This window comes from Microcaecilia unicolor, chromosome 3 (assembly GCF_901765095.1).
Source record: "Microcaecilia unicolor chromosome 3, aMicUni1.1, whole genome shotgun sequence".
Classification (NCBI taxonomy): domain Eukaryota; kingdom Metazoa; phylum Chordata; class Amphibia; order Gymnophiona; family Siphonopidae; genus Microcaecilia; species Microcaecilia unicolor.
In genome coordinates this window covers 193,098,145-193,122,391 of record NC_044033.1, presented here as the reverse complement: position 1 = coordinate 193,122,391, position 24,247 = coordinate 193,098,145, and the positions used below count along the sequence as shown (strand labels likewise).

The 24,247-nt window shown below is 44.0% G+C and overlaps 1 protein-coding gene across 2 annotated transcripts in view; it reads left to right on the top strand.

Moving 5' to 3' along the window:
- SOGA3 (SOGA family member 3) overlaps positions 1-24,247 on the top strand; it is a 78,023-nt gene that overhangs the window by 7,656 nt on the left and 46,120 nt on the right. For both annotated transcript variants that reach the window (XR_003941484.1, XM_030196866.1), the window contains exon 3: positions 529-687. Coding sequence is in view for 1 of the 2 variants with exons in the window: in XM_030196866.1 (XP_030052726.1) it covers positions 529-687 (159 nt within the window). In the remaining variant the exon portion in view is untranslated. The remainder of the gene's footprint in view (positions 1-528; positions 688-24,247) is intronic.

Sequence of the window (24,247 nt, the reverse complement as noted above, 5' to 3'; positions counted from 1 at the left end):
AACATTTCAGGATTTGTCCACTTGCTTCTGTGCCTCAGACACACCAACGTGTTCAAAAATATAGAATCTCCCCTGCATTTGACTTGCTGTCCAACATAAGGTTAAAGACCATCAGCTACTGTTATGTAACATTTTTAGGGGTCCTTTTACTAAGGCGTGCTAATGATTAGCATGTGCTAAATGCCGTGCAGCGCTTTGTGTAGCTATAGGCTGCATGGCATGTAACACACACTAATTTGTTAGCACACACTTAGCCTTAGTCAAAGGACCCCATAATGACTTGGCAGGTGTTTTCAAAGGTTATAGTTGAGAGGACAAAAACTATTACAGAGATGACAGGGATTCAAATAGATTATTAAGCTTCCAGAAACATCAAGCAAGGAGAGCCAGGGTTTCAGTGACCTATATGAACTATTGCATGACCTTAACTGAAGGAGAAATATTTTGTTTTAATCAATGCAAAAATGGTTCAGCACCAGTAGGTGACCCTCATTTCATTAACTGGGATCTGACTGTGGTTGTCCTAAGGTTGCAAAGGATGTGTCAGTCCGACTTCATCATGAACTGGAAAATGTGGAAGAAAAGCGGACTAAAACGGAAGAGGAAAATGAGAAATTGCGACAACAGCTTATAGAAGTGGAAATAACCAAGCAAGCTTTGCAGAATGAGCTGGACAAAGTGAAAGAGGTCAGTGATATTATTCAGTGGTGTTAGAAATTGTGCAAACCATAAAAAGGACTATTTTTATAGCCATTTAGGACCAGATTCTATATATGACACCTAAAAATTGGCGCCAATATGCCTAGGCATATTCTATAAAGTACTCCTAAATTTATGTGAATTTTATAGACTAAGCCTAAATTTCCATGCGGTTTATAGAATACTAGTAAAAAAGGCCCGTTTCTGGAACGAATGAAACGGGTGCTAGCAAGGTTTTCCTGGGAGTGTGTATGTTTGAGAGAGAGAGCCAGAGTGAATGTGCGGGTGTGTGACAGAGTGAGACTGTCTGTGTGACAGTGTGTGTGTGAGAATGAGAGTGTGTGACAGGGCCCCCTCCCCTGTTCCTAATGCCCCTCACCCCGTTCCCTCCCCTCCTTTTCCTCCTCCTTCCCACACTTTGGTTCCTTAAGGCTTCAAAAGTCTATGTACCCCCGTGGCCCTAACGCCCAGTATCCGGATACCCCACCGCTTTCCTCCTCACCCCTCCCCCAAGATGTAATACTTTCACGTCCTTCATTTTTTAAAAAAAGTGTCCTATCTACCTGTGTACAAATGCCCGGCATCAGATTGTGTTCCCTCTCGTAAATTTTCATTTTCTTTCATTCATTCAGAACTTGCCCCCCCCCCCCCCCCCCCCCCCCCCGAACACTTTGGTTCCTTCAGTCTTTTAAAACTCTCCTATGTACCCTGTGTGCTAATGGCCAGCATTGAGATTGTTTTCCTGTCCCAAATTTGCATGTCTTTCAGTCATTCACAACTCCCCCCCCCCCCTTCTCCAGTTTAACACTTTCGTTTCCTTCAGTCGTTTAAAACTCTCCTATCAACCCTGTGTCCTAATGGCCAGCATTCAGATTGTTTTCCTTTCCCAAATGTTCATGTCTTTCAGTCGTTCAGAACTCCCCCCTCCTCCCATTTAACACTTTCGGTTCCTTCAGTCTTTTAAAACTCTCCTATCAACCCTGTGTCCTAATGGCCAGCACTCAGATTGTTTTGCTTTGCCAAATTGTCTGTCACTGATGTCACTGAGGTCAGTGCGTGCCTGCCTAGCAGACCACTTCCGGCAGGCACGGTCCCAAGCACATCCTGTTGGAGGTGAGAATTATTATATAGAATGTCGAGCACCCATCCCTGCCAATGCCTAAATTACATGCAGACCAGGTGTATTCTATAACCACATGCATAGATTTTAGAAATGCCCATGACCTGTCCATTCCACGCGCATTGCCATGCCCCCTTTTCAACTATGTGACTTAGAATGTACATGCATCATGTTATAGAATACGTGTAGACAGTCCTTTGTGTAAATTCTAATTAGTACCAATTAATGTCAATAATTAAGTGGCAATTATCAGCGCTGATTGGCTTGTTAACTAATTAAGTTGCAAGGGCAAATCCAGAATATGACTGGATTTGCCAGCGCAACTTAAGTCACGCTATATAGGTTATTGTCTTGGAAAATTGGCTTGTTTAAAGTTATTACCCCCCCCCCCTTAGCTAAAAGTGTATGCAGGCTTCCACTAAAGGACGGTGTTCTTGAGAGTTGTAAGAGGGCACAATAAACAAAAGGAACCTGTATACTTGCAAATCTACACACATACCCTGATTTATCTTATGCACACATTTTTGCACTTAGAATGCAAACTTAGTTGATATTTCAGTACCTATGTCTGCACGCATCCATTTACACCAACTAAAACATGGCATAAATCCTGGCGCATAGATTTAGGCGCACTGGGCCATATTCTATAACTAGGTGCCTAAATTTTGGAACACCCACGAAACTCCCATTTCCCCGCTCATAACACCCCCTTTTGCCTGTATGCATTAGAAGTTTGACGCACATCGTTACAGAATATGCTTAGTGAGTTATGCGCCTAAATTCTAATCAGTTCCAATTAGTGCTCATTATTGTTAAGTGCTGATGTCAGCGCTCATTAGCTTGTTAAACCAATGAAGTTACGCGTGGTGCTATAGAATCTGTGCTGATTTTGGCGCGTAACTCTAAGCGTACTATATAGAATCCAGGGGTTAACAGATAACCTGTTATATTGCACAATATAACCAGCTATCTGCCAATGTTCAAGCGCATTGATGGCCAAATTTGGCCACCAAAATAGCAGGTATATCTTTGTCCAGTTTAAAATTAATCAGCTAGCATTCCAGTTAAATTTAAACCAGCCAAAATACACCTGGATGTTCAATGCCGGTCACCAGAAACGGCCCAAAATTAAATATCTGGGCTCAGTTCCAACTGCAGTAGGCAGCCTGGCTACCTCCTGCGGTCTGAATATCAGACCCATAGCCTCTAACTACAAGGGTGGTGTACATGTGGGCAGAGCATTGGTGGCTCTCCCAGTTTGGCACATAGTTTTTAGAATACTATTATGCGTGTCAGTTGGCACACCAACTTATGCCTGCCATTGCTATGGTATATATATTTTATTTATTTATTTATTGAGATTTTGCTCACACCTTTTTCAGTAGTAGCTCAAGGTGAGTTACATTCAGGTACTCTGGATATTTCTCTGTCCCAGGAGGGCTCACAATCTAAGTTTGTATCTGAGGCAATGGAGGGTTAAGTGATTTGCCCAAGATCACAAGGGAGCAGCAGTGGGATTTGAACCGGCCACCTCTGGATTACAAGACCGGTGCTTTAACCACTAGGCCACTCCTCCACTAGCAACAGTCCATGTAGAATCAGCAATAATAGCACCATTCCATGTAGAATCTCAACTAGTAGCAACGTTCAATGTTCCACTGCTCTAACCACTAGGCTACTCCTCCACTAGCAACATTCCAGATCAGCAACGCGGCCGCGCAGGCTTCTGTTTCTGTGAGTCTGACGTCCTGCACCTGCAAGGGCAGGCTTCTACATGGAATGTTGCTAGTGGAATAGCAACATTCCATGTAGAATCTCCAGTAGTAGCAACATTCCATCTAGAATCTCAAATAGTAGCAACATTCCAGGTAAAATCTCAGATAGTAGCAACAGAATCTCAATTTATTAAGATTTTGCTCACATCTTTTTCAGTAGTAGCTCAAGGTGAGTTACATTCAGGTACACTGGATATTTCTCTGTCTCAGGAGAATCTAAGTTTGTACCTGAGGCAATGGAGGGTTAAGTGACTTGCCCAAGATCACAAGGAGCAGCAGCGGGATTTGAACCGGCCACCTCTGGCCGGACATGCCTACCCATGGGCATGCCAGTGCTGACTTTATGTTAGTATTCTCTAATAGAATCTTCGCACCAAGTTGCTGTTATAGAATTAATGCTAAGTGCACGGCCTTGTCTAGACCAGTGTTTCCCAAGTCCAGTCCTGGAGTATCCTTTGCCAGTCAGGTTTTCAGGATAGCCACAATAAATATGCATGAACTTCATTTGCATATACTGCCTCCATCATATGCAGGTCTCTTCCATGCATATGGATGGAGTGGAGGAGTAGCCTAATGGTTAGTGCAGTGGGCTTTGATCCTGGCAACCTGGTCTCAATTCCCACTGCAGCTCCTTGTGGCATTGGGCAAGTCACTTTATTATCCATTGCCCCAGGTACAAAACAAAACTTAGATTGTGAGCTCCTTAGGGACAGAGAAAGTACCTGTATATAATGTGTACAGCGCTGTGTACATCTAGTAGCACTATAGAAATGATTAGTAGTATTAGAATAAATAATACCTTCTTGGAACATATGAAATGTAGTCCAAACCTCCTTCCAAAAGCTTGATTAAAACCAATAGTTTCTTCTATCTGGATGCATTGGAGTAGTGCATATTCAAAAGGGGGGTAGGCAGGAGTGCTCCTCCCTTTAGGCCCTCATGTCTCCCTCCTCACTCTTGGAATCTTCCACCAATATCATTGCTGTTCTTCATCTTCCCACCTGATTTCTTGTTTTGCCTATTCTCCAGTTGTCTATCTCTCTCACCATACTCCTTTTCTCTAATCTTCCCCCACCCCAACTTCTCTTTTATTTCTTTACCCTTCTAATCTTTATTTACTTAAATTTTGCTCACGCCCTTTTCAGTAGTAGCTCAAGCTGAGCTACATTCAGGCACACTGGGTATTTCACTGTCCCTGATGGGCTCACAATCTAAGTTTGAACCTGAGGCAATGGAGGGTTAAGTGACTTGCCCAATAACACAAGGAGCAGCAGTGGGATTTGAACTGGTCACCTCTGGATGTCTAACTGGTGCTCTAACCACTAGGCCACTCCTTCACTCCTACTCGCTTTATCTTTCCCCCCTCCACACCTTTCCTCTTCACTCTCTTCTTTGACCCTTCTTCCTCTCGCCTTACTCATCCTCTCTTTGCAGGGCTTTTTTTCAGGGGGTACTCGGGGGTACTGAGTACCGGCACCTTTTCCAGTATCTGCTAAAATTGACCCATGGACCACAAGTTTTAATGAAAGAGCTCAGGCTCAACACACCAGTGCTGCCTTGTCATAGATTCTGTGACTGGTTGCAGGGGTCCTGGCTATTGTGGGGTGAGTCCCTCAGTGATCACCCCACCCCTGAAGGGTGGCCTGGCATTTGAGTACCGTCACCTTTTTTGCTAGAAATATTGCACTGTCTCTTTGTGCCCAGTTCCTCAACAGAAGAGCGGAGCTCCATAAAAGAAGCAGGCCGCACGTCTTCTAAGCCTCAGTGTATTAATTTTGAAGCTGCCAAATTAAAACGATTACAATTACTCCAACATTCTGCAATTAGGCTCCTTTTCAGTTCTAAAAAATTAGAACATGTTACCTCCCTTCTGCATGAAGATCATTATTTACCTATCATTCACCGCATCACTTTCAAGATTCTGACTATAGTACATAAAGTACATTTATCAGGACTTCCTTTATACTTACTAATTCCCCATTTACCAGTGAGAACTCTTCATTCTTCACAATTCAACGTGATGATTGTTCATTCCTATCATCACATTTGTTATGATTGTGTTGGAACTAGAATCTTCAGCGTGATTGGTCCTTCTTTGTGGAATACTCTTCCATTACACCTTCGCTTGGAACATTGTCATGTGCAGTTTCAATCTGGATTGAAAACATTTTTATTTAATCATGCATTTACTAATTAATTTATTGTTCTTGCCTGGGGGAGTTTTCCAGGCTCGCAGCAGGCTGATCTCCTTTATTTTTTTTTTTGAACCGCCTTTCCTATCCATAGTTCCACCCATCCCACTATTTTATTCTATCTTTTTAAATCTTACCTCAACATTTTTAATGTACAATGTAAACTGCCCAAAAAGTACTTCTAATGGGCATTATATCAAAATTTTAATAAACTTAAAATTTCAGACCCCCTCCCGTCCCCACCTCATTCAGAATAGGCCCCTCAGGCCTACCTTAACCTCGCTGGTGGCCCAGTGGAGCAGTAGGGGCAGGAGTGAAGCCTACTTGCTCCTGCCCCTTGCAGCTGTGTCTTGAAATAGCCACCATGACTTCTAGGGCATTGCACCTGCCCCCATCATCCTTATGGACCAAAACATGAGATAAAGGTAGGCCTGCAGAAGCCTATTTTTTTATTTATTTATCATTTTACTTAATTACATTCACATTTATCACATAAATGTAAGGAAAAACAGAAATTAATATAAAGGAAAAAGAAAACATTTTCTCTCATCAATATATATTATATAATTGTCCACAATTGGGAGATCCAAGATCAGGAAAACAATCTCAGAGAAAATAAGAAAAACTCAAAATGGTTAATCTTACAATTCACATTTTCTGAGGGAGGAAGGTTAATCGGTAATTGCAGCCGGTACAGTGGTAACCAAAGGAAGTTGCTGCAGAGGGTTCTTCATCTGTTCTTTCAACTCCACAAACTCTTGTAATTTCTTAGGTTCAACAAATAAGTAATAAGGAAATAAAACACTTACAAGGGAATCGCAGAAACCTATTTTGATCAGCAGAGTGTGGGTCTTCTTGAGGGAGCTATGAGGGGCTCTGAGCCTTTGTCAGGGGATGGAAGGGGGAAGATGCTGGAAATATGCCAGCTGGTTCTGGAAGTTATGCAGGTACCAGCTAATATTGGTATCCACATAGCTAAGCAAGCAAATATAGGACTGCCAACATAGAATAGTGCTAACTCTTGGCTCCTCCCTAACTCTACTCTAAGGGTGGACTGACAGTGGTCAGAGTCCCCGGGCAGTAAAGGTCATTGGGGCCCCCTGGCCACTGTCCACCGCTGCCCCCCTCCTGCACACTCCAGTTGAGACAAGGACTACCGCAGTTGCTGCCCCTCTCCCACACACCCTGAGCCAAAGTGGGCCCTCCCCGATCCTCCTTGAAAGGCCCCTGGTGGTCTAGTGGCTTCTTGGGGGCAGGAAAGAACCCCACTCTTTCCTGCCTGATATCGCTACTGTGCACTGCGCCGCCGTGTTTTCAAAATGGCTGCCAAGACTTACCGCTCTAGTCTCACAGGTCTTGGAAGTCTTGGCAGACATTTTTGAAAACACGGTGGCACTGCCAGAAAGAGTAGCGGCAGTGGGAAGGAAAGAGAGGGATTCCTGCAGAGGCCACTAGACCACCAGTGCCCTTCAAGGTAATGTGCGGTGGCGGGCAACCAGGCAGAACCTCTGGGCCCTCGGGCACTGCCCAGTTGCCCAAATGGTCAGTCCTCCTCTGCCCTGCCCCCTGTAATGCCCCTGTGTGTTCCAGCTCCAACTACCTGGTTAAGTGCTGCTGAATTTTGGTGGGTAGCTGGGTCCAAGCCTCTCCCGCCCCTTTAAATCACTTTGAATATTGACCCTTATGCCTACAAATGTAGGGTCTGCCATTCTTTTGCCTGAACCTAATTTATGATCCCAGTGCTCCTAAGCTTCGTTCCTGCCGTAGATCTGCCCCTGTTGCCACTCACTTTTCATACTCCTAAATTTAAGAGTTCAGTAAAGTTTTGAGCATAAATTTAAGCACTCAGCCCTAGTAAATTATCAAAGAGGCCAATTTAGGAGCCTGACTCTGAAAGGTAGGAGGCTAAATCCTTTAACTGTCCGGCCCAGTATTTTTATGACGTAGCACTAGAGTACTTATCAGTAGGGGATGTCAACCACTTAATTGTTCTTTAACTGCTGGCAATTATACAAATAACTTTTGACCGTATAAGTTGCTATCCCTCGAATTGTATAAAAAGTACTAAACATTGTGTGCACAAATTTGGGTGCGTTTACAGAATAGCATTTTTTCAGCGCCAATTTTTTTTGGCGTCATAATAGAATTTAGTCACTATCCTTGTGATTCTGTATATCGTGCTGAGATTTCCATATGGAAACTGAAGCATAGTCCATAAAAATGTGCATAACTTAGTTAACAAGCTAATCAGTGCTGATAATTGGATGTTAACCAATTATCAGCACTAATTGGCATTAATTAGAATTAACACATATTACTTGCTAAGCGTATTCTGTAACGTGGCGTGCGTAAATATAAATCGCATAGTTGAAAAGTAGGTGTGGTTATGGGGTGTAATGGGTAGGTTGTTGACATTTCTAAAATCTATGCACGTTGTTGTAGAATACACCCGTTACGTGTCTAATTTAGATGTCGGGATTTATACCCAGTTTTACCTGGCATAATTGACTGCGACTAACTTTAGTTGCGTGGACCAGTGCTCAGCGTATTCTATATACCATGTGGAAATTTAGCCTAAATTAAAGCATACTTTAGAGAATATGCCTAAGCGAATTTCATTCCAGCACTGAATTTTTAGGTGTGATATATAGAATCTAGTCCTGTCTATTAGTAGGTGACTCCTTTTAGGCATTCCGATGCTGCACAGTGACATCTTATTTTATAATGGCATTTGGACCCCCAGATTTCATTTTTAGAATATTAGCGGAACCTAGCATCAGTGCATCTTACATTTACAGTAGCCATAGGCGTGATGTAACCGAGCCGGGAGGAAACACCAAAGAAAGACCATGATCAAGTAAATAATATGCTCATTGTTGATTTAAAATCTTGAATTGATAATGAATGTGACTTGTGTAGACTGGATGGACCATTGAGGTCTTTATCTGCCGTCACTTACTATGATACTATGTAACTGTGGGCGCCTAAATGCAGGAAGGACACGCATAATTTACAGTATTCTATAAGTGGCTGCACCATCCATGCCCCTCCCATGTTCCATCCTTGTGAACGCCTCATGCAGTTACGTGGTGTGCCACTCATATGCATCCTTTCAGAATAGCGCTTAGTTGCTTCATTTTCCCATAAGCATGTACTGTCACCCGCGACAATGCCAGTATTCTGTGCATTTCCATCTGCAAGTGGTGTGTAAGATGAAGTGCCCAGCTATATAATTGCCCTTCACATGGCCAATGTTACTTTGCCGACTTAAAAATGATTCTGACTGGCTAGTGTAGATGACCTAAGGTTCAATGCCTGGACCCAGCTCTTGATCTTTGTGCCTGCAAGGATGGGAGTTGATGGTGATGAAACATTCTTAACACCCTGAAGGAAGTCCCAGTCATCAGTGGATAATGACACCTGCTGGTCGACTCAAGAGCATATGTGTATTGGGTTGCAGAGCACTGTTGACTGTAGTAGGTAGGTATACCAGACAGCAGGCTCAGTTGCAAATGGGAGAAGTGAAATAAACAGATAAACCAAAAATGTAGGACCATAGATTACAGCTTAATTTGGATTAGGTTCCAGCTGGGATGCGCTTCATTGTTTGTAACATAATTCTCTATCTGAATATTAATTTATAAGTACATTTCACTAGAGACAGTGTGTCTATTGTTGAGGTTGTGTCTTTCTGTCTCTCAGTCTGGCTGTCTATTTGAGTTCACACATGCAGCTTACAGACTGCAAGAAATGTAATGTAGGACAGTTCAGCAGGAGCAAGTATTTTGCCATGCAGTTCGTGATGAGGCCAGACCCTCGGAGCTTGCGTACTTGAGTTGAAGAGTTATTGGAGAAACCAGAGCCTGCTGATGATTGAAGAGGACCTGGAGCCAGTACAACTGGGCTGTGGGATTGAAGAGAAGCTTAGGCCCCAGCAACTGAAGAAGAAAAGTAGATGATAGAGGCTGAGTTGAAGGGGTGAGGGGAGAATAACATGAAGTGGAGAATTCAAAGGGGAAAGAGTGTGCTCCCTGCAGACACAAACACACCTCCCACATACCCACCACACCCGCCTTCCCCACACACACTCCCCACTTCATGTACACCAATCCTAAAGTCCGCTAATGGAGGTAAGGGAAACATGCCATCGTGTCTCAGTGTAAGTATACATTTTCCAGCTTGTTAGGATTATGGGGCTCAAGTGCCCAAATACTCTGTACACTGCTGAGGCACTGAAATACTTCTGAAGGTTTCACAAAATGGTACTATTCGTGCATTTTTCCAAAAGAGCCAAAGCTGTAGACAGAATCGGTATTAACCCTGAGCTTTGTTGGTTAGAAATCTGTGGGCAAATATAGCTAATCAGATAGAAAGCTTGTGAAATTGTTCAAATATGTATAGTTTTGTAAAGCAAGAATCAAATCTAAAAAAACCCCCACACATTTTCAAAGTTGAGGTTCTTTCTTAAACAATGGGGGAATTTTATATATGGTGCCTTAAAAATCGGCGGTTAGCGTGATTCTATAAACTATTCCTAAAGTTAGGTGTAGTTTATAGAATATGCCCACGTGCGACTAAAATTTAGCTGCACCCATTTAGGCCACCTAAAACCAGGCCTAAATACCTGTGCCTAACTTAAGTGCAGATCAGGTGTATTCTACAATAGTGCACAATGGGGGTCTTTTAATCAATTAAGTTGTGTGCGCAGTTTGCCATATGGCCAAATTATCCCGCACAACTTAAGGTTCCATATATTTAGGGTTAACATATGTCCGGATTTACCCAGACATGTCCTCTTTTTGAGGACATGTCCGGGCAACCGGGCGGGTTTTGCCAATCTGTCCGTTTGTCCGGATTTCTGGACAAACGGGCAGGCTGGTGGGCAGATTGCTAGCCTCCCCTTACGTACTACTGCCCAAGAGCCCCCTCTTTCCTGCTCGGAGCGCTGCCCTGCATGCATCCTTCCTATTGCTGATCTTGGCGCTGATTCAAAATGGCCGCCAAGAGTTGAAGTGACCTGCGAGACGTCAACTCTTGGCGGCCATTTTGAATCGGCGCCGAGATCAGCAACAGGAAGGATGCATGCAGGGCAGTGCTTCGGGCAGGAAAGAGGGGGCTCTTTCCTGCCCTGAAGAGGTCACTAGAACACCAGGGCAGTAGTAAGGTAAGGGGAGGGGGGTGACGGGGTGTGTGACAGGGAGAAGGGGAAAATGTGATAGGGGCGGAGCGAGGGTGTGAAAGGGGGTGGAGCGTGAAAGGGGCGGGGCATGTGTCCTCCTTTTGGGGGGACAAAATATGGTAACCCTACATATATTGAATTTGAGGGAATTTGCCTAAATTGGCCTGCTTTCCAGCATGGAGGGTCCTCCTTCCCACTTCACCTTCCCCCAGCCAGCAGCCTTTCTTTTATAAGTCTCGTTTTCATAACAATTAGAATTGTACACACCTTCATTTCTAGTGACAAAGCAGGCACTGTTTCAAATGCTAAAAGCTGTAGCACCTTTTTATAAATCTGTGACCATGCTAAGCCCCAGCAGTGGCACTTTTGAAAATGATTGCCTTTAATTTATTTTAATCTGTACCTTTCACTTTATCAAACTTCTCTATACCAAATTCTTAGGCATGTGAGATTCCATTAGTAGAAGAGCTGTACCCATTTTGGTTCATATTTAGATGTAGGCATTTTCTTTGTGGGATTTGAATTGCACATATATAAAACATAAATGTACAATGTCTATACATTTGAAAATGGAATTATAAATTGTAAACAGGTCTTTTGGAAATTGCATGGACAAAACTGAAATGTTTTAAGATGAAACTAAGATGTATGAATAGAGTTTCCAACATGCCATAAGTAGAGCTCTTTTACCACTTAACTGTGTTAGCAGGAGGTACAGCTATATCAGTCAGCTTGCTGCCAAACGTATTGAATGTTCTGGAGAAGTTAATTGCTGAGAGAATCAGTGACTGTGACCCAGTTCAGAATCTCTTCATGCAAGTGCATGGTACAAAAGCGGCTTGATTAATCAGTGGGTGGACACTTAAAACAAAACTGTGGTATTTCGGGGTTAAAGCATGTAGTCATCACTTCATATATCTAAAAGCTTGGAAAAAAAAGAAAAAGTATGACAGCCTGAAATACATTTCCTGTTGAAGATTACATTATGGAGCCTCTACACTACAGATTAACATGCACAAATAAAGCATGCTATTCAAGAAGGCCCTCGTATACAAGCTAAGCTAGACAATTTAGGGGGAAAGTTATCAAGATGCGGGAAAAGGAAAGCTTGCACTGCACCTTGAATGAGCAGCTTGTGGTATCTCAATACTGTAGGTTCCTGACTCTCATGGCAAATGAACAGCGCTGCTTACGAGCAGTGCATTTTTCTAGCAAAAAAGGTGCCGGTACTCAAATGCTAGGCTACCCTTCAGGAGTGGGATAATCAGTGAAGGACCCACCCCACAATAACCATATCCCTACATCCAGTCACAGAATTTATGACAAGGCAGAATTGGTATGTAGAGCCTGAGCTCTTTCATTAAAATTTGGGGTCCATGGGTCAATTTTAGCAGACAGTGGGAATGGTGCCGGTACTCAGTACCCCCAAGTACCCCCTCAAAAAAAGCCCTGCTTACGAGCCACCTTGCAAACAGTGTTATTCCAGCAGCCTCAAAGTCATAGACTGATGTTCTTAGGCCACTACTTAAAAGGCCATTCAGTTGGAAGCCCCACTCGATCCTTACCCGGCCCCTCGATCCTGTCTACTCCCAATCTTCCCCTGACCCCTCAACGGCCCCCATACCCACTCCCAGAGGCCTACAGCCTGTACCTGGTGGTTCAGTGGGTCACGGGGCAGAAGCGAACCCTAATCGCAACTGCCTGGCTGGCGCCACCCCCAAAAATGGCACCACTTGAAGTAGTATCATACTACTGCCACTGTGGGATCATGTTTCCATAAAAGGACACCTTGCTTTTGCTCCTTCTCCGATACATTTTCAATCTGGTCTTGACGCTTGGCTTTTAAACGCGCTTTTCCTTCTCTTTCTTGATTGAACTTTATGTGTTTTAATTCCTATTGTGTTGCCTTTATGTTACCTGTCCTCATTATTATACGAGGATTGTTTCTGGAATAACTTATTCTTGTCATTCCTCTTCCTCTACCTATTGTTTTTAATTGTCTTTGTCGTAACGTTTGTTGTGTTTTACTGGCAGATTTCGATATGCAAACTGCCTTGACACCGATGTGGTCTATCAAAATCATCCAAATAACTAAATAAATAAAAATTAAATAATGGGAATGTGGAACTCAGGAAAGGAGACAGATAGAGAGCAATAGAGGACAGGCACCAGCACTCACTTGAGATCTTCAACAGTGGTTTACAATCCAATAAAAACATTAAAAACAATCTGGAAAAGAGGGCTTACTGGTGAAGGGTGGAGGAGAGCAGAGTTGGTGGGTGGCCTGGGAGGACAGGTTTTCTATCAGAGGGGGCTGGCTCGGGCTTGCAGCAGTGGCACAGACTGGTCATGGGGGCGGGAAGTTTTGGTTTGAGCCAAAAGTACGCTGGCATTTTCAGCCATAACTTAGACCTGAATTTTGGGCCAATTTTGGTACTGAAACTGAAATTAAAACCGAAATTCAGTCAACCTCTAATGGCAAAAGTGTTAGTGAGGGGCACAGGGTGGGGTGAGAGAACGAGTGAGGGGCACAGATTGGGCAGGAGGAAGTAGCCTACATAAATAAAAGTGTACTGCTCTTGTTGCACTAACTGGAGACACATGGGGTCCAATATTCAAAACAAAACAAAAAAATCTGAACTCCTGAATTTATGCTCCTAAATTTACCTCCTGTGTGAGGTCTAGTGTTGTCATGTTGCAACAAAATTTCCTTTTTATGCTTCCAAACACTTCTTAATCATTCTTTCAAGGTTTTCAGGGTTGCAATATAATGCTTTGAGTGATCCTCCGATTATCCTTTGTGAGTTTGTCAATCTTTCTCATTTGAGACTCGTCCATTGCTATCATGGATCGTCCGCTTCATTTTTGATCACACAAATCAGTCCATCCTGGTCCGCAATCTTTACATTTTTTGGCCAGTGGTTCACAGTACTCGCATCAACACAGTAATCATCGTAAGCAACCTGCAGGCAAAGGTGCACAGAATGGATCCATCCTCGTACGGAAAAACTTTATCATCTTAAATTTCTGACTACTTGTGAGTCAGATTTTGTTGTATATTTGCCCGTATCATATGTTTTATGTGGGTCATACTACTAGGAAGATTAAAGTCAGTTTGACTGAACATAAAAGTAGATTAAATAGTAACATAGTAGATGACGGCAGAAAAAGACCTGCATGGTCCATCCAGTCTGCCCAAGATAAACTTATGTGTATACCTTACCTTGATTTGTACCTGTCTTTCTCAGGGCACAGACCGTATAAGTCTGCCCAGCAGTTTTTCCCGCCTCCCATCACCGGCTCTGGCACAGACCATATAAGTCTGCCCTCCCCTATTCTCGCCTCCGAACCACCAACCCCTCTTCCCCCCACCTGCTCCGCCACCCAATTTTAGCTATGCTTCTGAGGATCCATTCCTTCTGCACAGGATTCCTTTATGCATATCGCACGCATGTTTGAATTCCGTTACCGTTTTCATCTCCACCACCTCCCGCGGGAGGGCATTCCAAGCATCCACCACCCTCTCTGTGAAAAAATACTTCCTGACATCTTTCCTGAGTCTGCCCCCCTTCAATCTCATTTCATGTCCTCTCGTTCTACCACCTTCCCATCTCCGGAAAAGATTTGTTTGCAGATTAATACCTTTCAAATATTTAAACGTCTGTATCATATCACCCCTATTCCTCCTTTCCTCCAGGGTATACATGTTCAGGTCAGCAAGTCTCTCTTCATACGTCTTGGAACGCAAATCCCATACCATTCTCGTAGCTTTTCTTTGCACTGCTTCCATTTTTTTGACATTCTTCGCAAGGTACGGCCTCCAAAACTGAACACAATACTCCAGGTGGGGCCTCACCAACGTCTTATACAGGGGCATTAAAACCTCCTTTCTTCTGCTGGTCACACCTCTCCTTATACAGCCTAGCAATCTTCTCGCTACGGCCACCGCCTTGTCGCACTGTTTCGTCGCCTTCAGGTCCTCAGATACTATCACCCCAAGATCCCTCTCCCCGTCCGTGACAATCAGACTCTCCCCGCCTAACACATACGTCTTCCTTGGATTTCTACTCCCTAAGTGCATCACTTTGCATTTCTTCACATTGAATTTTAATTGCCAAATGTTAGACCATTCTTCTAGCTTCTTCAGATCTTTTTTCATGTTTTCCACTCCCTCCGGGGTGTCCACTCTGTTGCAAATCTTGGTGTCATCTGCAAAAAGGCAAACTTTACCTTGTAACCCTTCGGCAATGTCACTCACAAATGTATTGAACAGAATCGCCCCCAGCACCGATCCCTGAGACACTCCACTACTCACCTTTCCCTCCTCTGAGTGAACTCCATTCACCACCACCCTCTGGCGTCTGCCCGTCAACCAGTTCCTAATCCAGTTCACCACTTCGGGTCCTATCTTCATCCCTTCTAGTTTATTCAAGAGCCTCCTGTGGGGAACCGTGTCAAAAGCTTTGCTGAAATCTAAATAGATTACGTCCATAGCACGTCCTTGATTTAATTCTCCTGTCACCCAGTCAAAGAATTCAATGAGATTCGTTTGGCACGTTTTCCCTTTGGTGAAACCATGTTGTCTCAGATCTTGCAACTTATTGGCTTCCAGGAAATTCACTATCCTTTCCTTCAGCATCGCTTCCATTACTTTTCCAATAACCGAAGTGAGGCTTACCGGCCTGTAGTTTCCAGCTTCTTCCCTATCACCACTTTTGTGAAGAGGGACCACCTCCGCCGTTCTCCAGTCCCTCGGAACCTCTCCCGTCTCCAAGGATTTATTAAACAAATCTTTAAGAGGACCCGCCAGAACCTCTCTGAGCTCCCTCAATATCCTGGGGTGGATCCCGTCCGGTCCCATGGCTTTGTCTACCTTTAGCTTTCCAAGTTGCTGATACAGGGAACTATGTCAGCTCCCTTGGTACAACTCTGTTTGGAACACCAGCACACGTTTGATCAGATTAAATGGACAGTGATTGATAAGGTTCCTCCTCTGCCTATGGGCAGTTATATACTATTTTCCTGATGAAAACAGATTGTGCTCCTAAATTTATGCTGCTATGTTTATGCTCTTAAATTTGTGCCCTGTTTTCAGCCCAATTTAGAAGAATAGGAGTCGATATTCAAAGCGATTTATCTAGCTAGAAATGGCTCCTGGTCGGTTAAATCACCTGTTCACAGCTTACTGCTAATATTCAGTGGCATTTGACTGGATAGTGACACTGAAAATAACCAGCTGGCAGCGAATTAAAAACTATTTTGGGAGCGTTCGGGGGGCGGAATTGGCACTTGGCTGCTTAAGTGCCAATATTCAGCACTTAACCGGCCAGGTTAACGGCATAAATAGGACCACATAAAAGTCAGTCCTAGCAATTTGGGGAGGGGGGTGAAGAGGGGTAGGGGGATGGGTTCATAGGGGAGGGAGAAAAGGGAAGTGGTATAGGAGGGTGGTGGGATGGGAGGGGAGGGGCATTAACCAGAGAGCTATTGTATTAGAAAAAGTGAGTTAGATGTTAGTTTATTCTTTAATATTCAATAATGCCTGTATTGAAAATTGCGTTAATGATTCAGAGATGTTAAATCTTTTCAAGCTCTTAATAGAAATTTAAAGTAAAAAAAAAAAGTCAGTCATATCTTTATGCGGTAACCCAAGGCCAGTTAAGTGCTAAATTTTGGACTTAACAGCAGGAGCGTAGCCAGACCTCAAAGTTTGGGGGGTCCAGAGCCCAAGTTGGTGGTGGGGGGGCATATTTTGGCCCACGTCCCCGCTGCTCTCCACCCCCCGCCGCAACCGCACCTACCTTGACTGGTGGGGGTTTCTACCCCCACCAGCAGATTCCTTTATCCAGCGCGGTTCTCTCGCAGTTTGCCCGCCCTACTTCCCCTCATGTCGCGTGCATGCTCGGTTTTAGTGAAACTGAGCATGCGCAAAGTATCGTGCGTGCTTGGTTTCACTAAAACCAAGCATGCACGCAATGTGAGGGGAAGCAGTGCAGGCAAAGTGGCGGAGAACAGCACTGGATAAAGGCTTCTGCTGGTGGAGGTTGAAGACCCCAGCCAAACCAGGGGCTCCGGATCCAATTTGGGGGGGGGGGGCCCAGGCCTCCAAGGCCTCCTGTAGCTACGCCACTGCTAAACAGGCTATGCATTAGCCGATACTGCAAAACCAGATACTCAGTTCTGAAGGTGGGGGGAAGCGTTGTATGGATCAATGGTTCTCTCATGACCTGTCTGGGGTGGGGGTGAAAAGCCCAGCAGAGCAGCGATATCTCTGGAGAGAAAAATTTGGGGTGGCACTTTATTTATGTATGTATGTATTTATTTGCACTTATATACCACTTTCCTGATCAAAATAGATTTTAAAAATGGTTCATAAGCACATAAAACAATAACAGTACAGAACAAAGAGATAAAAGTTACAGAAAAGAAATAATATAAACAAATAACCAGCCATAATTAACCCACTTGAATCTAACATTCTAAGAGTCAAATCATCGGGGGAACAAAAATGTTTTCAGCTTCCTTCTGAATAACAGAAGATTCCTGTCTAATCTCAAATCTAAGGGAAGTTTATTCCACAACTCTGGCCCAATAACCCCTAGCTAGTTCAATCACTTTGAGTATCGACCCCTATGCTTCTAAATTTGGCTGCAACAGGGCACAAATTTAGGAGCATAAACTTGGGTATATAAATTTATAAGCTCAGCTTGTTTTTTGAATACCAGACCTTTTGTTCATATGGTTCATAATAGGTCTGATATTTAAAAAAAAATTTGAGCTCCTAAATTTGTGCTCCTAAATTATTACTCTGTGCCCGCAAATATGATTATGTGTCACCACTTCTCACTCAAAAGCATCAGTTACTGGTTATTTATAGAATCAAATTTAAAATCCTAAGGAGCATAAATTCAGGAGCTCAGCTTTCTTTTTGAATATTGGACCCACGTATGTCTTGTGTGCTATCAAACCTTCCACACATCAGCCACCACTGCTGCACTTGGGATGTCCATTTTTTCCCCAGAAAGGCTTTTCTTCTAAGAGTTGAACCAGTGATAAACTTTTTTTTCTTCTCTGTTATATTTGCCTCCTTCCCCCAATTTAATCCCGTCACTGCAGTGACAGTGCTAAGTCTCAGCTGGATGCTTCTGCAAAAAGTTGCAAGCCAAGGCCTTAAATCCAGCCACCAGGTGTCACCCTTGGGTAACGACTGGATTCTCCTGCCAGGGGCTCTCATTGCTACTTCAGTAATGTATCCAGACCTAGTAACCAAACCCAGGTTTTCTGTATATCATCGAGCTAGTGGGCCAGATTGTTTATATATGCCTTTTTAACTTCTGTGGATTAATTTTGTGCATACTATGACAGGAATTAACGTCACTCCATATCAGGATATTTTGGAGATGATCTCAGTCACTAATGCCCATCACAGCACTTGCATTTTTCCAAAACGATCCTCCTTCTAGTTCATAAGGTGTAAATGTGCAGGCAACATATGAAATTATTTTTTAATCAAGCCTGTACACTATTTCTGTATCTTTCCAGTACATTTTCTTGTTCTCTGCATTTGTTGGTACTTGAGGGTCTTGTGTTTTTCCACTTGTAGTATTGAATGGCCACTTGGCAGTTTCACTTCTGTTATTATGCTTTTCTCCTTTGCTCCTTCTGTAACAAAAGAAGGAGGTAAAAACCTCACGCTACTGTGAGATATGAAACAAAAAAAGTGAGGAGAAATCAAGGAGGATGCCAAAAAAACTTTAATTAGGTTTCTAAAAACGACCCGACATGGCCGTGTTTCGGCCCTTAGGCCTGCCTCAGGGGTCTTGTACAATCTCAGGTGTTGCAGTGAAATGTAATACACCGGTGAGAATTTGTATCCACTTATAGGATAAGTAATATTTCTCTGCTCCTCAGAAAATAGCGTGTCATCTCAAATAGAGGAGCAGAGAAATATTACTTATCCTATAAGTGGATACAAATTCTCACCGATGTATTACATTACACTGCAACACCTGAGATTGTACAAGACCCCTGAGGCAGGCCTAAGGGCCGAAACACGGCCGTGTCGGGTCGTTTTTAGAAACCTAATTAAAGTTTTTTTGGCATCCTCCTTGATTTCTCCTCACTTTTTTTGTTTCATTTCTCCTTTGCTCCTTCACCACAATGTCCAGTTTTCTTACATTAAACTTTTTTTTTTTATCTTTGGGAATGGGAATGCCTCAGGCCATCACAAGTTTGTTCACTTTTCACATTTCTGTCTGGCTGCAGTGAACCAAGTACTTTTTCATATCTTCCAATGGATGAGACGTGTTTCTATTGGTGTGCATTTCTGAAAATGCGTTTGGTTCCTTTAGGTGCCTGCAGATTGTGCATTTGCACATATACTTAGGAATTAATCTGTATACAATCGACTGCATGCTTTTTTTTAAGTGTTTGTGTGTATTCTATAACAAGTCATCTAAAGTTAGTCACCAGTTATATGCATAAGCTAGTTGAGCACGTATAGATAGTCCATAAATTTAAGGGTCCTTTTTCTGAGCTGTGGTAAAAGGGGGCCTGTGCTAGCATCAGCACATGTGTTTGACGCACGCTGAGGCCCCCTTTTACCGGTGGGTAAACGGCTGTCTTTTTCTGAAGAAAAGAAATGACCATGTAGTAAATGAAACACTTAACATGCAGCCATTTCGGGGAGGAGCCCTTACCGCCACCCAGTGAGGTTGGCGGTAAGGACTCCTGCGCTAATTCAGTGGTAACCGGGCAGCGTTGGTTAAGTTCCGGCACTACAAAAATGGCGTGCACTAGGGGTGGGAACTACCGCTGAGGTCCTGCAGTAGTCTGGCGGTAGTTTCAAATTGGCGCATGGTAAGCCTGCGGTGGGCTTTACCGATTCTTAGTAAAAGGGCCCCTTTACTGCACAAGTCACTTAGCACATAACTGCAAGGGAGCATTTATAGGGGAAGGCACATGGGCATGTGGAGAAGTAGCCTAGTGGTTAGTGCAGTGGACTTTGATCCTGGGGAACTGAGTTTGATTCCCACTGCAGCTCCTTGTGACTCTGGGCAAGTCACTTAACCCTCCATTGCCCCTGGTACAAAATAAGTACCTGAATATATGTAAACTGCTTTGAATGTAGTTGCAAAAAACCTCAGAAAGGCAGTATATCAAGTCCCATTTCCATTTCCCTATTTGAGATTCTAGATGGAATGTTGCTACTGTTGAGATTCTGTTGCTACTATTTGAGATTCTACATGGAATGTTGCTACTATTGGAGATTCTACATGGAATGTTGCTATTCCACTAGCAACATTCCATGTAGAAGCCTGCCCTTGCAGATCAGCAACACAGCCACGCAGGCTTCTGTTTCTGTGAGTCTGACGTCCTACACATATGTGCAGGACGTCAGACTCACAGAAACAGAAGCCTTTGCGGCCACGTTGCTGATCTGCAAGGGCAGGCTTCTACATGGAATGTTGCTAGTGGAGGAGTAGCCTAGTGGTTAGTGCAGCAGACTCTGATTCTGGGGAACCGAGTTCAATTCCCACTGCAGCTCCTTGTGACTCTGACCAAGTCACTTAACCCTCCATTGCCGCTGCTACAAAAATAAGTACCTGAATATATGTAAACCGCTTTGAATCTAGTTGCAAAAAAAAAAAAAACTCAGAAAGGTGGTATATCAAGTCCCATTTCCCTTTCCCTATTTGAGATTCTACATGGAATGTTGATAATATTGGAGATTCTACATGGAATGTTGCTATTCCACTAGCAACATTCCATGTAGAAGCCTGCCCTTGCAGATCAGCAATGCAGCCACGCAGGCTTCTGTTTCTTTGAGTCTATGTGCAGGACGTCAGACTCACAGAAACAGAAGCCTTTGCGACTACGTTGCTAATCTGCAAGGCAGGCTTCTACATGGAAAGTTGCTAGTGGAGGAGTAGCCTAGTGGTTAGTGCAGCGGACTCTGATTCTGGGGAACTGAGTTCAATTCCCACTGCAGCTCCTTGTGACTCTGGGCGAGTCACTTAACCCTCTATTGCCCTACTACTACTACTATTTAGTATTTCTATAGCGCTACAAGGCATACGCAGCGCTGCACAAACATAGAAGAAAGACAGTCCCTGCTCAAAGAGCTTACAATCTAATAGACAAAAAATAAATAAAGTAAGCAAATCAAATCAATTAATGTGGACGGGAAGGAAGAGAGGAGGGTAGGTGGAGGCGAGTGGTTACAAGTGGTTACGAGTCAAAAGCAATGTTAAGAGGTGGGCTTTCAGTCTAGATTTAAAGGTGGCCAAGGATGGGGCAAGACGTAGGGGCTCAGGAAGTTTATTCCAGGCGTAGGGTGCAGCGAGACAGAAGGCGCGAAGTCTGGAGTTGGCAGTAGTGGAGAAGGGAACAGATAAGAAGGATTTATCCATGGAGCAGAGTGCACGGGAAGGGGTGTAGGGAAGGACGAGTGTGGAGAGATACTGGGGAGCAGCAGAGTGAGTACATTTATAGGTTAGTAGAAGAAGTTTGAACAGGATGCGAAAACGGATAGGGAGCCAGTGAAGGGTCTTGAGGAGAGGGGTAGTATGAGTAAAGCGACCCTGGCGGAAGATGAGACGGGCAGCAGAGTTTTGAACCGACTGGAGAGGGGAGAGGTGACTAAGTGGGAGGCCAGCAAAAAGCAGATTGCAGTAGTCTAAACGAGAGGTGACAAGGGTGTGGATGAGGGTTTTGGTAGAGTGCTCGGAAAGAAAGGGGCGGATTTTATGGATGTTGTAAAGAAAGAAACGACAGGTCTTGGCAATCTGCTGGATATGGGCAGAGAAGGAGAGAGAAGAGTCAAAGATGACCCCAAGGTTTCGAGCTGAGGAGACAGGGAGAATGAGAGAGCCATCAACAGAAATAGAAAACGGGGGGAGCGGGGAGGTGGGTTTGGGGGGGAAAATGAGAAGCTCGGTTTTGGTCATATTTAATTTCAGGTGGCGTTGAGACATCCAGACAGCAATGTCAGACAAGCATGCTGAAACTTTGGTTTGGATGCAAGGTGAGATATCAGGGGTAGAAAGATAGATTTGGGAGTCATCAGCATAGAGATGGTAGGAAAAGCCATGGGATGAGATTAATGAACCAAGGGAAGAAGTGTAGATAGAAAAGAGGAGGGGACCAAGAACAGAACCCTGAGGTACACCGACAGGCAGAGGGATAGAAGTAGAAGAGGATCCACCAGAATGAACACTAAAGGTGCGGAGGGAGAGGTAGGAAGAGAACCAGGAAAGGACAGAGCCCTGGAATCCAAGTGAGGATAGGGTATCGAGAAGTATGCTGTGATCGACAGTGTCAAAAGCAGCGGAAAGATCAAGAAGAATGAGGATGGAATATTGACCTCTGGATTTAGCCAGTAATAGGTCATTGGAGACTTTAGTAAGCGCAGTTTCAGTTGAGTGGAGAGGGCGAAAACCAGATTGTAGTGGGTCAAGAATAGCATGTGAGGAGAGAAAATCAAGACAGCGGCGGTGAACAGCACGCTCAAGTAATTTGGAGAGAAAAGGAAGGAGGGAGATGGGTCGGTAATTAGAGGGACAAGTAGGGTCGAGTGAAGGCATCTTAAGGAGAGGTGTGACCACAGCATGTTTAAAGGCAGCAGGGACAGTCGCAGTGGAAAGTGAGAGGTTGAGAATGTGACAGATAAAAGGAATAAGAGCAGGAAAGATGGCATTAAGAAGGTGGGTGGGAATGGGATCAGAGGAACAGGTGGTACATTTTGAGGAAGAAAGGAGAAGTGTAGTTTCCTCAATAGTAACTTCAGGAAAGGAGGAAAGGGAATGAGGGGAAGGAGAGAGAGGGGAACGGACTAGTGGAGGGAGAGGTGGTGAGGTAGAGAAAGCAAGGTTTATCTTTTCAACCTTGTTGTGAAAGAATTCAGCAAGGGTCTGAGGAGATAATGAAGGGGGAGTTGGGGGAGGGGGCACCTTGAGGAGAGAGTTCAATGTGGTGATGAGAAGTCGAGGATTAGAGCCAAGAGAGTTGGTCAGTTGGATATAATAATCCTGTTTGGCACGTAAAAGAGCAGATTGGAAGGAGGTCAGCATGAACTTAAAGTGTAAGAAATCAGCAAGGGCCCGAGATTTCCGCCAGAGGCGTTCGGCGGAGCGGGTACAGGAACGTAGGTAGCGGATATTAGAAGTCAGCCAAGGTTGGGGTTTTGTACGCCTTACAGGGCGGGTCATCAAATGTGCAAGAGTGTCTAAGGCAGAGGATAGAGTATTGTTGTAAGAAGAAACAGCTCGTTGACAGATGTGGATGGTGCCACAGTAGAGAGGAGGTTTGAAACATGGGAGGATAGAGATGAAGGGTCAATATCGTGAAGATTCCTAGATAAATGAGATAAGATAGGACGGGACTGGGAGGGAGGAGATTTAAGTGTGAAAGTTATAAGATGGTGATCAGAGGAGGGAAGATCAGAGGCAAGGAAACTAGAGGGTGAACAGTTGGAGGAGAAGATGAGATCAAGACAGTGACCATTTTGATGAGTGGGGGAGGTGGAGCATAGTTGGAGATTAAAGGAGGACGTTAAAGCGAGTAACTTGGAAATATAAGAGTTGGAAGGATCATTAGCAGGAATATTAAAGTCACCAAGGATGAGAGAGGGGAGGAAGGATCATGGAAGAAGGCAAGCCAGGCATCAAAGTCACTGAGAAAGGAAAATAAGTACCTGAATATATGTAAACCACTTTGAATCTAGTTGCAAAAAAAAAAAAAAAAAACTCAGAAAGGTGGTATATCAAGTCCCATTTCCCTTTCCCTATTTGAGATTCTACATGGAATGTTGCTACTATTGGAGATTCTACATGGAATGTTGCTATTCCACTAGCAACATTCCATGTAGAAGCCTGCCCTTGCAGATCAGCAATGCAGCCACGCAGGCTTCTGTTTCTTTGAGTCTATGTGCAGGACGTCAGACTCACAGAAACAGAAGCCTTTGCGACTATGTTGCTAATCTGCAAGGCAGGCTTCTACATGGAAAGTTGCTAGTGGAGGAGTAGCCTAGTGGTTAGTGCAGCGGACTCTGATTCTGGGGAACTGCGTTCAATTCCCACTGCAGCTCCTTGTGACTCTGGGCGAGTCACTTAACCCTCTATTGCCCCTGCTACAAAAATAAGTACCTGAATATATGTAAACCACTTTGAATGTAGTTGCAAAACCTCAGAAAGGTGGTATATCAAGTCCCATTTCCCTTCCCTTCCCTACATGCATAACTGACATGATACTGTAAGTTGTGTGCTAAGATGCCATGTTTAGG